The sequence below is a fragment of the Suillus plorans genome (assembly GCF_016647745.1).
Source record: "Suillus plorans strain S12 chromosome Unknown HD556scaffold_129, whole genome shotgun sequence".
Lineage (NCBI taxonomy): Eukaryota > Fungi > Basidiomycota > Agaricomycetes > Boletales > Suillaceae > Suillus > Suillus plorans.
Genome location: NW_024537513.1, coordinates 18,085 through 29,753, shown reverse-complemented (window position 1 = coordinate 29,753; position 11,669 = coordinate 18,085). Strand labels below are relative to the sequence as shown.

Here is an 11,669-nt window from a genome sequence, read left to right as displayed (position 1 = left end):
TTTACAGTAATTCTAATATGTATATATCTACACCAGTCAACACTGATTCCACATACTCCGGCCAGCTGGAGTTTGCATACTCCGGCCAGTGACTGGCTGGCCATGATTCTACAGACTTTTGGCACATCCGGAGCCAGGGTTCTACATGGAAAGTGACTGAAGGGTCTGGAATTTTGGTGCCATCGTCCCACGAGAGTGGACAAGTGATACGGTTCTCGATAACTGTGACACGTTTTGGTTGAACTCTTATATAGATAGATATAATTTTTGTATTTTCAAATGATTATTGATAATCTTGTTGTACTTTATCGTCTTTTAGCGGTTTTTCTGTGATTACATAGAATTATCTAAATTACAATGTTTTATGAAAATTATGCCCGGGAGGGTTTTCCTGATGGGTATGGTCCTCCTATATGTCCTTTCCAACTTCCAAGATCAGACTTGAAGTAAATTTCACCGCATTTCACATAAATTGTAGACATTTATTGTGCTTTCTCATTCTTTGTCCCGGGTAAAAGATAGTTTTGCATGGTCAGTTACAGACATCAGAGGACCGGTGAACAGATGAGTATTTACATAAAGCATCGACAGCTGCGTAAATCATCCAAGTGATAATTCGGATCATAAATATGTGTCAAATGACATGCATATGACGAGTATCCATACGACGAGCGTCCGACTCATAGCCGACATATGGAGGTGCGGGACCAAGGGATACAGGTTCCTCAGTCATCTTCTCAGAAACAAAGCCCTCCTCCAACTGCGGTGGAGGTTCCGGATCGGTCTTTCTCGGGCGCTTCTTCCAAACCCCCAAAGGACGAGAGAGTCTGACAAGATCTTTCTCGTCTCGTTGCGGATGAGCTGGTTTGCCAAAAGATCCAAAGGCTCCACGTTCTGGGTCGAGAACAGCATTGTGAAGACTAGGATGCGTGGCAGGTAGATGGTCAGGGTGGAGGGAGGCTTGAAGACGCATTCGGGTTCCCGTGTACTGTCGGAGGATGCGCATGAGCCTCTCAAATACAGTTTTGTCTGGTGCAGGGCAACCGCACTGCATGTATGGGGTGTGAAACCGCGACTGAGGCTTGATGAGTAAATATTCTCAACCACAAGCCTATCTCAAATTACCTGCCATGCACGACATGTATCATCAAGGGCTCTTGAAAGAATAGCTTCTTCTGTGGTGAGTGGACTGCAAAGTATATTAGATTATCTCAGCTATGAACTAAGAGACTTCACTCACTGGTCAACACGACGGCCTATGTATATATCACAATCAACACCGTACCTGCCACCCATCAGCTGATGACTGTGCCAAATCAGGTCAATGTCAAGTGTAGGGACAGACATCAAATTCGGAGAGGTTGCTGCTAAATCGAGGAAACTACAGTGATGATCAGGTCATCATTGCGACCTTACTATATATTTGTCCTCACCAGTGATAACGCAGCAGAGCATGTTGCAGGAGTTGCGACTTATCACCTTCCTTGAATGTGCCAGGTTTAAGCCAGCCTAATTCGTCAATCCTTTTGGTAAATATCCCTTGTCGCAGCACCTAGCCGAAAAATATTATAGATATAGCAAAAAGCGCAAACATTGCAACTCACCGCAGAAATGAGGTTGATAGAAAACGGACTGTCGTCTTCATATGCACTCAAAATTCTGGTCCTCCTTAATTGGGGTGAGAAATCATTGCTAGCACGTCATGGGGTCACATACGTCGCCTCTGGCTGGTCTCTGAGGGCTATCGCTATGGCGTCTTTTAACAGTGGCCAGGAATAACCAATGCTTTCCTTGATTTCTTTCTCCCAGTCCAGTCGAGCAATACGCTGGTTAGAAGACCGAGGACTCTTACGACAAAACTGTGATGACTGAGTTAGTTGATCTTTGATTGCCTTCGCCCGTTGAGGATCTCGCTTTCCGTTGCCAAAGAATAGACTTCCACTGTAATCTTATCAGCGATAGAAATTGTGTCAGATATAGTGCCACTCAACGCCATAAAATTTTCGCTCCCATCCTCTGACTCTGTCAGATCTCGTACGAACTTCGCCACGGCTAGATTCCCTTTTGAGATCTTCAGTCTACATCCTGGGAGAGGACACATAGCACTAAACTGCTGTTCGGAGTACCCGGTTCCGTTATCGTTGACAAACGCTGTGAGATATATTAGCCTTAGAAGGAATGAATAGACCCCTTGACTCACGAACAAAGACACGTGTCCGACACCGAGGACACTCCATTTGTTTATGAGTTAACTCTTCCATGGCATCAAATGGATCGAAGAATGACCCAGTTTGTTTGTGCCATGCAGCAACCCGCGAGGCAGATGGCTGATTCCTTGCAAGCTTTCCAACATCGATCTACACATGGTCAACTTGTGTCCAGGAAAATAACTATAAGCAAGAACTGACAGAAGAAACGACGAACACGTTGAGGAGGCGGAGCTGTTGAAGAATGAGGAGACGTTCACAGTCTTCTTCGTACCAACTGCCCAAGGTGAAATTTCAAATCATTAACTCCGCAGGGTTCAATAGTACAAAACTTACCATGGATTCAATAGATAGGCATGCCAAACCATCCACACGTCGATGGGTGGGAACTGTTTGTTGATGAATTTCTCAAGAGGTACGAATGTCAGAGATTTGACCCATCGCTCAAATCTTGTTTAGGCGTCATGGTGTGTACGTCATTGAATGGAAGTGATTTGACAAACCTGTCAATAGCCAGGGTAATAAACCACATCCACCGGCTATCTCTATCCATTTGTGCTGCAAAGGTAGGAATTCTGCGGTCCTTGCATTCTTCTACTATAACCCTCAGGTTATGGAACGCTCTGAGGAGGCGGAGGTGCCCCTTCACCTGTGCAATGGACACGAGTGGACCTGGAGTCCTTTGTGAGCCGATTTCGAATGAGGGGATTTGTCGTCGCGGGGTTTGCTTGATTACCTGGTTCTGCATGACCAGCTGCGAAACAAGGAGGAGTTGTGAGCTCTGTGAGTTCGTGCGAATATCTTATATGTATAGCTCACTGATGAAATACACTTCAAGATCGGCTGAAAACCGGGGCAGAACGTTCAGTTGTCATTGATTAGATCATAAAAGCGATGATAGGAAGATTGGTCGACAACTATAGTGATTAGTGCATTGTCAACACTACCACTGGTAGGAGGACCTTTGGAAATTGCTTGAACAAGCTGCCAGTGCGTACTCAGCCTTGTATTATTACTTGGGAATAAGACTCCAATACAAGGGCCCTTCCCGCACCCGTGAGATGTGAGATGTAGCTAAGATGGCTGTACTCACTGTGGCGGAGCAGATCAGACGTCAAAGAACGGACTCATCAAAAGATTCAAATCCTGTTGGAGCATTAATGCTAAAAACGGCAAAGCTATGACTGTTCGTAGTAGATCGAGAGCCTAAGCACCCGGGCCCACCGGGTCTGTAGTACCTCATTCAAACTCCGCTACTACTCCAAAAATTAATTTCTAACACGAGCTCGAGGTGCAAGTCTTGACAGCAAAGCCACATAATTAAAGGTACAACTCGACCAAAGTGTTCTCATAGTGGTTGGCTGGTCGAATTCTAATAACCTCCTCTGTCATCTCCTTCCTCCACCTTGCATCTGGAGCTTGTGATTTATCCATGGACAAAAGAAACGCGGTAAATGGTTCTCTTCTAACCCTGTCGATGAAACCACTCCCACTGCTGTTAGCCCAGTAGTCCAGAACAGCTATTGCCCAGGTGGTATGAGGTTCACGCTTTGCGCCAATATGCCTCACCACCACATCATGATTGAACTCCGGATGCCTGAAGGTAAGGTATCTCGAATTATGCGGCTCGTCTCTTGTCTGTTGTAGATCGACAGACAGACAGAGCACCTTGATTCGGAGGCCATGGTTAGTCAAGGCAAAAAGCCTATCTCCAATGCCGTAGTTTGCTGTATTCCATTCCTCCTCGTTGTCTGCTTCGTGTCGGCGCTTTACAAGCGTTTCCTGATATCCCACAGGATAACAGCGTGGATCGTAAGGAATGGCTGCGTTGTAGTGGGAGCATTTACCACTCCAGAGAAACACATCCCATTTGTCGTATCTCTTCATTATCTCCTCCATCAGACGGAAGAAGGCTCTGTTCCCCTCCCCGTACGCGATCATGAGGCTGACATCGAATATTCCAATGAGGCAATATGCAATATCTTCAACGCGGGTCGTTCTCCTCTTCGAGGCCCACAACATCTTTTCCGGCACTCGATTTGTGCCGGGACTGAACGATTTAAGATCTCTGAGTGGAATGTTTGTGATTTTCTCTATCTTTCGCATGATGGTATCGCTGACTCTGTCGCTCTTGGAGTCGTGGAGCGGTACGAGGGGCTGCCAGTTCGTTCCGTAAAACTTGATTTGCGATGGAGCAAGGAGTTCTTGAAGTGTCCATCCTCTTGTGAACCAAACATCGATCTTCGTTCCACCCCTCTGCTGCCTTTCAAGAGCTGCAAGGTCTTCCGTCCCCGACAGGTGTACGATGCATATGTAGGAATTCCTGTACCAGCGAAACATGGAGCGGATGGATTCATCCAACTCCGCGCTCCTTGTTTTGTCTATGCAGCACGTGTCTGACCAGGCAAATTCGCAACCATGGTCAACCTTCGCTTTACGACAAAATTCTTGAAGCTTCTTCCACTTAGGCTCGAGCTCAGCCTGGACTTTCATTGGTTCTGTCGGCATATCTTGATACGAAGGCTCGCTGAACAGCCACCGATGGGAGAAGATAGCATATTTGAATGTCTCCTTCATCCGCTCTCTGATACGGCCCTCCCTGTCTACGAGCCTTTCGTTGCAAAATTCTCTGTAAATCTCGTCGGGGACTAATTTGAAGTGCTCCTTGACGAAATTCCTGTCCACGAGTTTGAAATTCAGCCCCTGGCCATCGTTGCTGATATGAATTAGACGAATTGGTATTTCGTTGACGATATATTCGTCGAATACTTCTTCAACAAGATCTCTGAAGTCGTTATCGTCAGTTCTGGAGGCGCATATGCTGTCCGAGTCGTCCATGATGACTTCAAAGTTGTTTGCTAATGTTAGACAACCGCGTCATGACACATAGTGAGTAACTCACGATCGATGACCTCGGCTAGTCGTGGTTACTGAGAGACTCCTTAGACGCCCTACGAAGGATACAAATATAGCTTTCTAAAGCGGACTTTTGAACCACCTTTGACGCCCATGATAAGACATGATCATCCGCGGGTCTATATTCAGAACGTTATCAAGCCAGCCTTGTTCTGCACAATGCACAGCAGTGTATTGCCTCTATGAAGCTCAGGGTTCGAAATAAGTTCGCCGTCTCGTCCCTCGAACGGTCCAGTCACAGTTTCTACGACATCGCCTTTCGTTCCTTGTACATGGGCCACCAGTCGTTGAAGTCGCACCAGGACGCAAGGTCACTGAGCCCTGCATCCTTTTACTTAGCATTGCTTCTTCACTAATTTGTGCCTTATAGCAGCTGACTGCTGCCACACTACCGGAATACAAGAAAGTGGATGACGTCCGACATCCGTCTGGGCAGCAGCCTGGAGTGCCGCAGGATACCGAGTCGTCTGACATTGCTTCACTCCCAGACGTATATTGGTGCAAGGTATTCCTGTACTACTATTCATGCTGGTCTCATGGTAAACCAAGATACCTTCACGATAACGCTCAGATCGGATATACCCCGTCAGGACGGCACGACAAATACTAGTAGCAGCTGGCGTAGTGGTACTCATGGTCGCAGTTGACTCGATCCACTGCTGTATCCTTTATGACTATTTTACACCATCTGCAATACTCAGCGCACTCCTATCACAAGACAAAATCGCATGATTCAGATGATCTTTGAGTATCTCCCGTGGAATGTTGTTCATTTTGCACTGGTCAAGCTCAAGATATTCGTTTCGTTTAATGTGTAATTTGAATTGTCTCGTTGCTACTTTCATATTGATACACCGGATTTCTTTTTTTCTCCTCTAACGGCCTCTATTTACTTGAGGAACTGGACAAACGACGCTTAAGATCCCATTTGTTATGAATGGTCGGGCGAAATATCCCCTTGATACGAGAAGCGGGCCAAACATCACGTCAATAGTACCAAACATAATATAACATGAATCAGCTCGTCATCCGAGCCAGTATTGATTTGCCACAACCCCAGAGCTTCTATGTGTAAAAGTAGCCTCGAACGCCACAAGCTTGACCGGTGACCCCCAGGGAAAACTGGACATGGCCAAAACGGTTGAGATCAAGCGGAATATGACGAATTTAGAAGCACCATATTTCACTATAGGAGACTCGCTGTGGAGACAAATAGAATATTTCGCATCTGTTGCAATCTTCTCGAATGTTGTAGGATATGTTAAGAATATTGATATCATATTTCAGCATATTTCAATCGAGTTCCACTGGTACGACAAAATCGGTTGTATTCGGGTGAAATATGCTATAATCTACTGATACAAATGCTTCGACCTACGACCAGAAAACACGATATAGGATGATGGTGATAGAACTAGCACGACAGTGTAAAGCAGGCAACCTCGACGGCAGCAAAAGAACAGGAGCGACGCGGACATGCGAGGAGGGAGATAATCGGGAGGAAACCGGCAGGCAATAGCAAAAGAACAGGAGCGATGTGGAGTGAGACAGGCGAGCACAGGTAATTTGGAAGCGACCAGCAGGCGATGGCAGGAATGATGTAGACAGTAGAGGAGTTAGACGAGCGAGCAGGCGGCAGTGGGCAAATAGCTTGAATAGGCCGGGCAAGTTAATACATGGGACCATTGACGACTTCGCTGTTCTTCGTTCAGCGCCCTGCTTTTTCCTAAGAAGTCTCAGCAACTTGATAATATGAGTAGCAAGGCTGTACTTACGAGTTCTCTAGCCTCCCTATCATAAGACTGTGGACAGAAGTGTCAGTAGAATGAAAGGATATGGTATCGAGGACGGTAGTGGTTGTCGGTACAGGTGCCAGCTTCAAGTTCGAACTTGGAACAGTCTCGGAGTCATTAGACTGGACAACATAAAGAAGAGTTCCACTTACTGAGCATACAACCTTTGTTATGATACATACGGTGATAACATACTTAAATCGAAGATTCATACAATCTGCTGAGGAAGTTGGCGACAGTAGGAGGATGACGACTTGGCGGGAAGATGATGTTATGAGGAGAAGTAGGAAAAATAGGGTTGCCCCAATGAATTATAACTTTGGGGTGAATGATGTCACAAACTCTGCGCAAACAAAAGAGTACGTACTATAGCTAGCCGTTGTGCGATGTATGTGATGCAGCACGATGTGAAGTAGTCGATGAATTGCATAGCAGAAGTGCATGCGGTGCACGTGCGTCGTGCGAGCGCTTGACAAACTTTAGTGCGATCGACAACGCAATGGCCGCAGTGTGCGCATCAAATCGACAACGATGTAATGTTTTTACGATGCGATGCATTGTAGACGATCGTGTCGTTGAAGATTACACAATATTATAGCATAAATTATATGTCTAAACAATATTCCGCTTGATCTCAACCGTTTTGGCCATGTCCAGTTTTCCCTGGGGGTGACCATCCATTACACGACAACCACATATGGTATGCAATGTGTATTCAAATGTTAGGAACCCTACACGCAATATACATGATGGTTCCGTGTAGAATTCCGTGTACTAGACACAGCTAGAATAGAAACACGAACTTCGCTGGCGGGCCATCTAGAAGGTCGGAGTCGCTATACCCATTGCCATCCTCAACCACCGGAAATCCGAGAAACAACGTGCCTTGGAGTTGCCAATTCAAGACCCCGAATCCAAAATAATCCAACGTTCACTCACAGCTGACTTGAATCAGAGTTTGAAACGATTGAGTGCTAATGGCAAATCCCACATACCCATGATGCCAGCAACCAGGGCAGATCAAAGGAAGCCTCGGATGTCCGCTACGAATGTTCCAGAGAAGAGAAGAGAAGAGAAGCATCTCACCGGGTGGAATACTACGTCTTTGGATGGCGACTTGATTAAAACTCGAGGACATGGCCAATCAAGTGGACCGGGTGAACCGTGCATGTCGTCTTCCTATCTGTTGCGTGGACCCCTGAAACAATTGCCACCAGGCTCGTTGACCGATGTGGAACATTGCGGCGACACGACTTGGATGCATGAGCCCATTCACTTAGATTGTCAAGCAAGGTACTTGTGATAATAGCCTCATGTTTTGGGCGTCTAGTGAGGGGGTGATGCTATGAAGCAGGTTTAAAATACCCCATCACACGCACCTCTGCAACTTCGAGCAAGACACCATCCCCCTCAACTGTGCTGCAGCTCCACTAAAATGGCGGCGCTCATTCCAAACATCAAACCCATTCGAGTATTTGAAGATCACGAGGATCGCGTGGTCGCAATCGTGGTTTTCAAACCCCAATATAGCTACGACGAACGCATGGTCACGGGCTCGTATGATGGAATGCTTCGCCTGTGGGACTTGAAAACAGGTGTAATGTTAAAGAAGATGGAGGGGCATAGCAGTCGAGTGTGGGGATTGGCTGTTTCACGAGATGGGAAATGGATAGCAAGCGGCGATGAGAGCGGAGAGCTCATCGTCTGGGATGCAAATACTGGGGGACTCATCAAAACAATCAACAAAACCCACAACGGCTGTATATTTTCACTTGACTTTTCATCGGATTCCAGGATGCTAGCCAGTGGATCATCTGACACTACCACGAAGCTATGGGATACATCAACGTGGCAGGTGAACTGTACACTCAGTTGCGGTGGAACTGTCCGCTGCGTTCGGTATTCGCCACCTGAGTCACGCCATTCGTATACACTTCTTGCGATTGCAACGGAGCAAAATATCCAAATTTACCAGAATGACACTTCAGACACAGGCAGATACATTTACCGCGATATTAATTACGCACCACCACCGGCATTTCCCACTCAGTTGACGAGGACGATCAACGGAGGATTAAACTATTCACTCGCGTGGATGCCAGGTGGCTCACGGCTTCTCTCGGGGGGCAATGGGGCCGATCCCACCATACGAGAGTGGGATGCATTGACCTGGAAGCAGGTCGGTGATCCCTGGAAGGGCCATTTCAAGGATATCCATGCCATTTCCGTGGACTCTAACGGCACTCTCCTTGCCTCCGCATCTCATGACAACCGTGTCCGCCTCTGGCGACTCTCAGATCGACGAAACGTTGCCATATTCAAGCACTCTGGGGAGGTGGACTGCGTTACGTTCTCTACGAATGGCAAGCGTGTCCTTAGTGGAGGTGTGGACAAAAAGATCTCAGAGTGGCCAATATCCGAGGATGCTTTGCCAGAGGATGGTTCAAAGGATGGCCTCATGAAGGAGCAAGCTATCCACCAGGTACGTTTGTTTTCATTTTCCTGCCCATTCATCATTCAAGCGTCTTCTTTATGCTAAGGCTCAAGCCTACTCTGATTTCAAGGCATGTTCCAAGCCTTGACTCTTATAACGCAATGTGAACATGAGATACGCAGGTCCTCGCTATGAACTCGACAGTCCGCAATGCATGCATAGCCGGGGACTGGCCTACCGCTGAAAGGGTGCTAAATACAGACATTTACACTGACGTCAACAATCACATCGCCTATGCCAATCGCGCATTTGTTATGGCGCGAAAATGCGACTGGGACCATGCACTTCAAGACGCAATTCAGGTGAGACGGACTGACCCATCGTGACCTCCTTACAAAGGTTGATTTTGACGATGGTATAGTCCGTCAGCATTCAGCCATCGTTGGCAGGCCACATCTCCGAGGGCATTGCCTTCTGCGGAAAAAAGCAGGTTCTGGCCGCGAGGATCTCATTTGACCTCGCATCCATGTTCACGAACCGAGATTTAAAGACCGATCACTTCCTGTTTTTGATCAAGGTAAGTGATATTTTTCCAACAAACTCCGTGCTTCATTGTGATTTTAGGCCATTGCATTGTTCAATGCAAACGAACATCAAGAGGCAATTCTTCGCATACAAGAACTTGCTGCGTGTCCCAATGTCGATCTTGTCGCTTGTCGTATCGTAGAAGTGAGTATCATACACTCGCTCACGCCAGGTTCATGTGTTGTCATTGATTATTGCCCTTCGTACACCAGGCCTACCTACGCGTCCAACTAGGAAACATTGCCTTGGAAGGCGCGCGCCACAACGAAGCTATTGAACACTTCACTGTCGCTGCCAATGCTAGCAATTTATTTTACAAATCTCCAATTCATGTGACGTACGATGAGTTTGTCGTGGTACGCTGATCTAACGCAACCGAAAATTGTTTCGTGCTCAACTGCGTGTTTTCCACAGCTATTTGGTTGGGACCTCAAGTCCTTATGGCACACCGCGAACCAGCAACAGTGTTATGCACTCTTTCGAGCAGGTAGTTTTAAAGCAGCCGTCGAATCGTGTCAGTCCATGATGGATAAGATTGATGAGGATATGAAGGCTGACTTACGCGTCTGGTTCACTTGTAAGTATTCAGTGATGTCCACCCGTCTACCCATCTGCAATCGTTAACTGTGCTCCACTCAGCTCTGAAGTAAGATCAAAACGCTCTCTATGCTTCCCATGGAGATGGTGCACTCGCAGCGAGCGGTTACTCGTAAAGTTTGATACAGAGATCACATTCTCGCTTGTACCCCGACGGTAGCTGTATTGCTTAAATAGTTCTTAGTGCTAGTGTCGTGAACAGCAACTGCAGGCGGAGCGCATGTGAAGAAGGACCTTCATGATCGGTGAAGCATAGACTGACACATACCATAGATGATTCGACACGGAAGTGGCATATCATGATGTGCGACATGAGGAGAAATCGGGTTGGATTGTGCTGCAGAATGCTACAGAGCGCTCTGTAGCATTCTGTAGTGAATTACGTTTCCCTGATCGTGCATCACATAAACTTGCAAACATCTACGAGAAAACAAGGTGACATAGGCCACTTTGTATCGCCTAACTTGTTACATCAACAAACTAACTAGCTCGGAGCTTGACGAGCTCGTTCGTTCCATGTTCAAGTGGCATGGAAACTCACGAGTATACATTGTCTACCTTAAGGAGTTGAGTGGGGACGGCGGTCTGACGATTGACCATACAGATGCCTCCATGATAACGATCAGAGCAGGTTGATATACCCCGTCAGGACGGAATAACAAATACTACTACTTGTAGCAGCTGGCGTAGTGGTGTTCATGGTCGCAGTTGACTCAATCCACTATTGTATCCTCGATGCCTGATGGTTTTACACTTAAATATTATCACCATCTGCAATACTCAGTGTACTTGCCCAATCCTATCACAAGAAAAACTTGCATGATTCGGATGATCTTCGAGTATCTCTCTCGGGATGTTTGTTCATTTTGCACTGGTCAAGCTTAAGATTAATATTGAGACATTCGTTTTGCTCAATGTGTAATTTGATGGGGACTGAAACAACGGGATCCAAAGCGGGCCAAACATCACGTCAATAGTACCCAATATCGATAACCATACTTCGATTCGATTGTCATCGGTATGATTGGCCACATCTCCAGAGCTTCTATGTGCAAAAGTAGCCTCGAACGCCACAAGCTCCATCCCTGGCACGAGAACCACACATATGGATCAATGTGTATTCAAATATTAGGAACC

General features: G+C 46.6%; 4 protein-coding genes across 4 annotated transcripts; 1 reads left to right on the top strand and 3 right to left on the bottom strand.

Annotated features, from left to right (window-relative positions):
* Positions 1–477: 477 nt before the first annotated feature.
* Positions 478–3,068, bottom strand: HD556DRAFT_1426018 (uncharacterized protein). Its single transcript, XM_041304623.1, has 12 exons — positions 3,046–3,068; positions 2,711–2,990; positions 2,544–2,657; positions 2,409–2,484; positions 2,201–2,357; positions 1,992–2,151; positions 1,717–1,941; positions 1,605–1,668; positions 1,434–1,552; positions 1,241–1,381; positions 1,126–1,189; positions 478–1,075 (listed from the first exon to the last, which is right to left on the bottom strand). Exons 2-12 carry the CDS (start codon positions 2,953–2,955, stop codon positions 635–637), a joined length of 1,806 nt encoding a protein of 601 aa, XP_041152258.1. The 5' UTR covers positions 2,956–2,990; positions 3,046–3,068; the 3' UTR covers positions 478–634.
* A 332-nt stretch (positions 3,069–3,400) lies between these two features.
* HD556DRAFT_1426009 (uncharacterized protein) lies at positions 3,401–5,176 on the bottom strand. The gene is made up of 2 exons (XM_041304622.1): positions 5,110–5,176; positions 3,401–5,050 (listed from the first exon to the last, which is right to left on the bottom strand). Exon 2 carries the CDS (start codon positions 5,043–5,045, stop codon positions 3,528–3,530), a length of 1,518 nt encoding a protein of 505 aa, XP_041152257.1. The 5' UTR covers positions 5,046–5,050; positions 5,110–5,176; the 3' UTR covers positions 3,401–3,527.
* Positions 5,177–6,818: 1,642 nt separating this feature from the next.
* On the bottom strand, positions 6,819–7,584 carry HD556DRAFT_1425998 (uncharacterized protein). Its single transcript, XM_041304621.1, has one exon. The coding sequence runs from the start codon at positions 7,126–7,128 to the stop codon at positions 6,895–6,897; it is 234 nt and encodes a 77-aa protein (XP_041152256.1). The 5' UTR covers positions 7,129–7,584; the 3' UTR covers positions 6,819–6,894.
* A 2,080-nt stretch (positions 7,585–9,664) lies between these two features.
* On the top strand, positions 9,665–10,692 carry HD556DRAFT_1314792 (uncharacterized protein; the record flags this gene model as incomplete). The annotated part of the gene is made up of 6 exons (XM_041301004.1): positions 9,665–9,712; positions 9,772–9,927; positions 9,975–10,079; positions 10,148–10,291; positions 10,350–10,512; positions 10,583–10,692. 6 exons carry the CDS (start codon positions 9,665–9,667, stop codon positions 10,690–10,692), a joined length of 726 nt encoding a protein of 241 aa, XP_041152255.1.
* Between the last annotated feature and the right edge of the window lie 977 nt (positions 10,693–11,669).

Excerpts from the sequence above, each read along its gene's own strand:
- HD556DRAFT_1426009 (XM_041304622.1), bottom strand. The coding sequence starts at position 5,045 with ATGGACGACTCGGACAGCATATGCGCCTCCAGAACTGACGATAACGAC.
- HD556DRAFT_1425998 (XM_041304621.1), bottom strand. The coding sequence starts at position 7,128 with ATGAATCTTCGATTTAAGTATGTTATCACCGTATGTATCATAACAAAG.
- HD556DRAFT_1426018 (XM_041304623.1), bottom strand. The coding sequence starts at position 2,955 with ATGCAGAACCAGGTAATCAAGCAAACCCCGCGACGACAAATCCCCTCA. Across the intron at positions 2,152-2,200 it reads TCGGACACGTGTCTTTGTTC|CGTTTGTCAACGATAACGGA; the intron begins GTGAGTCAAGGG and ends TATATCTCACAG. Across the intron at positions 1,190-1,240 it reads ATAGGCCGTCGTGTTGACCA|TCCACTCACCACAGAAGAAG; the intron begins GTGAGTGAAGTC and ends TATACTTTGCAG.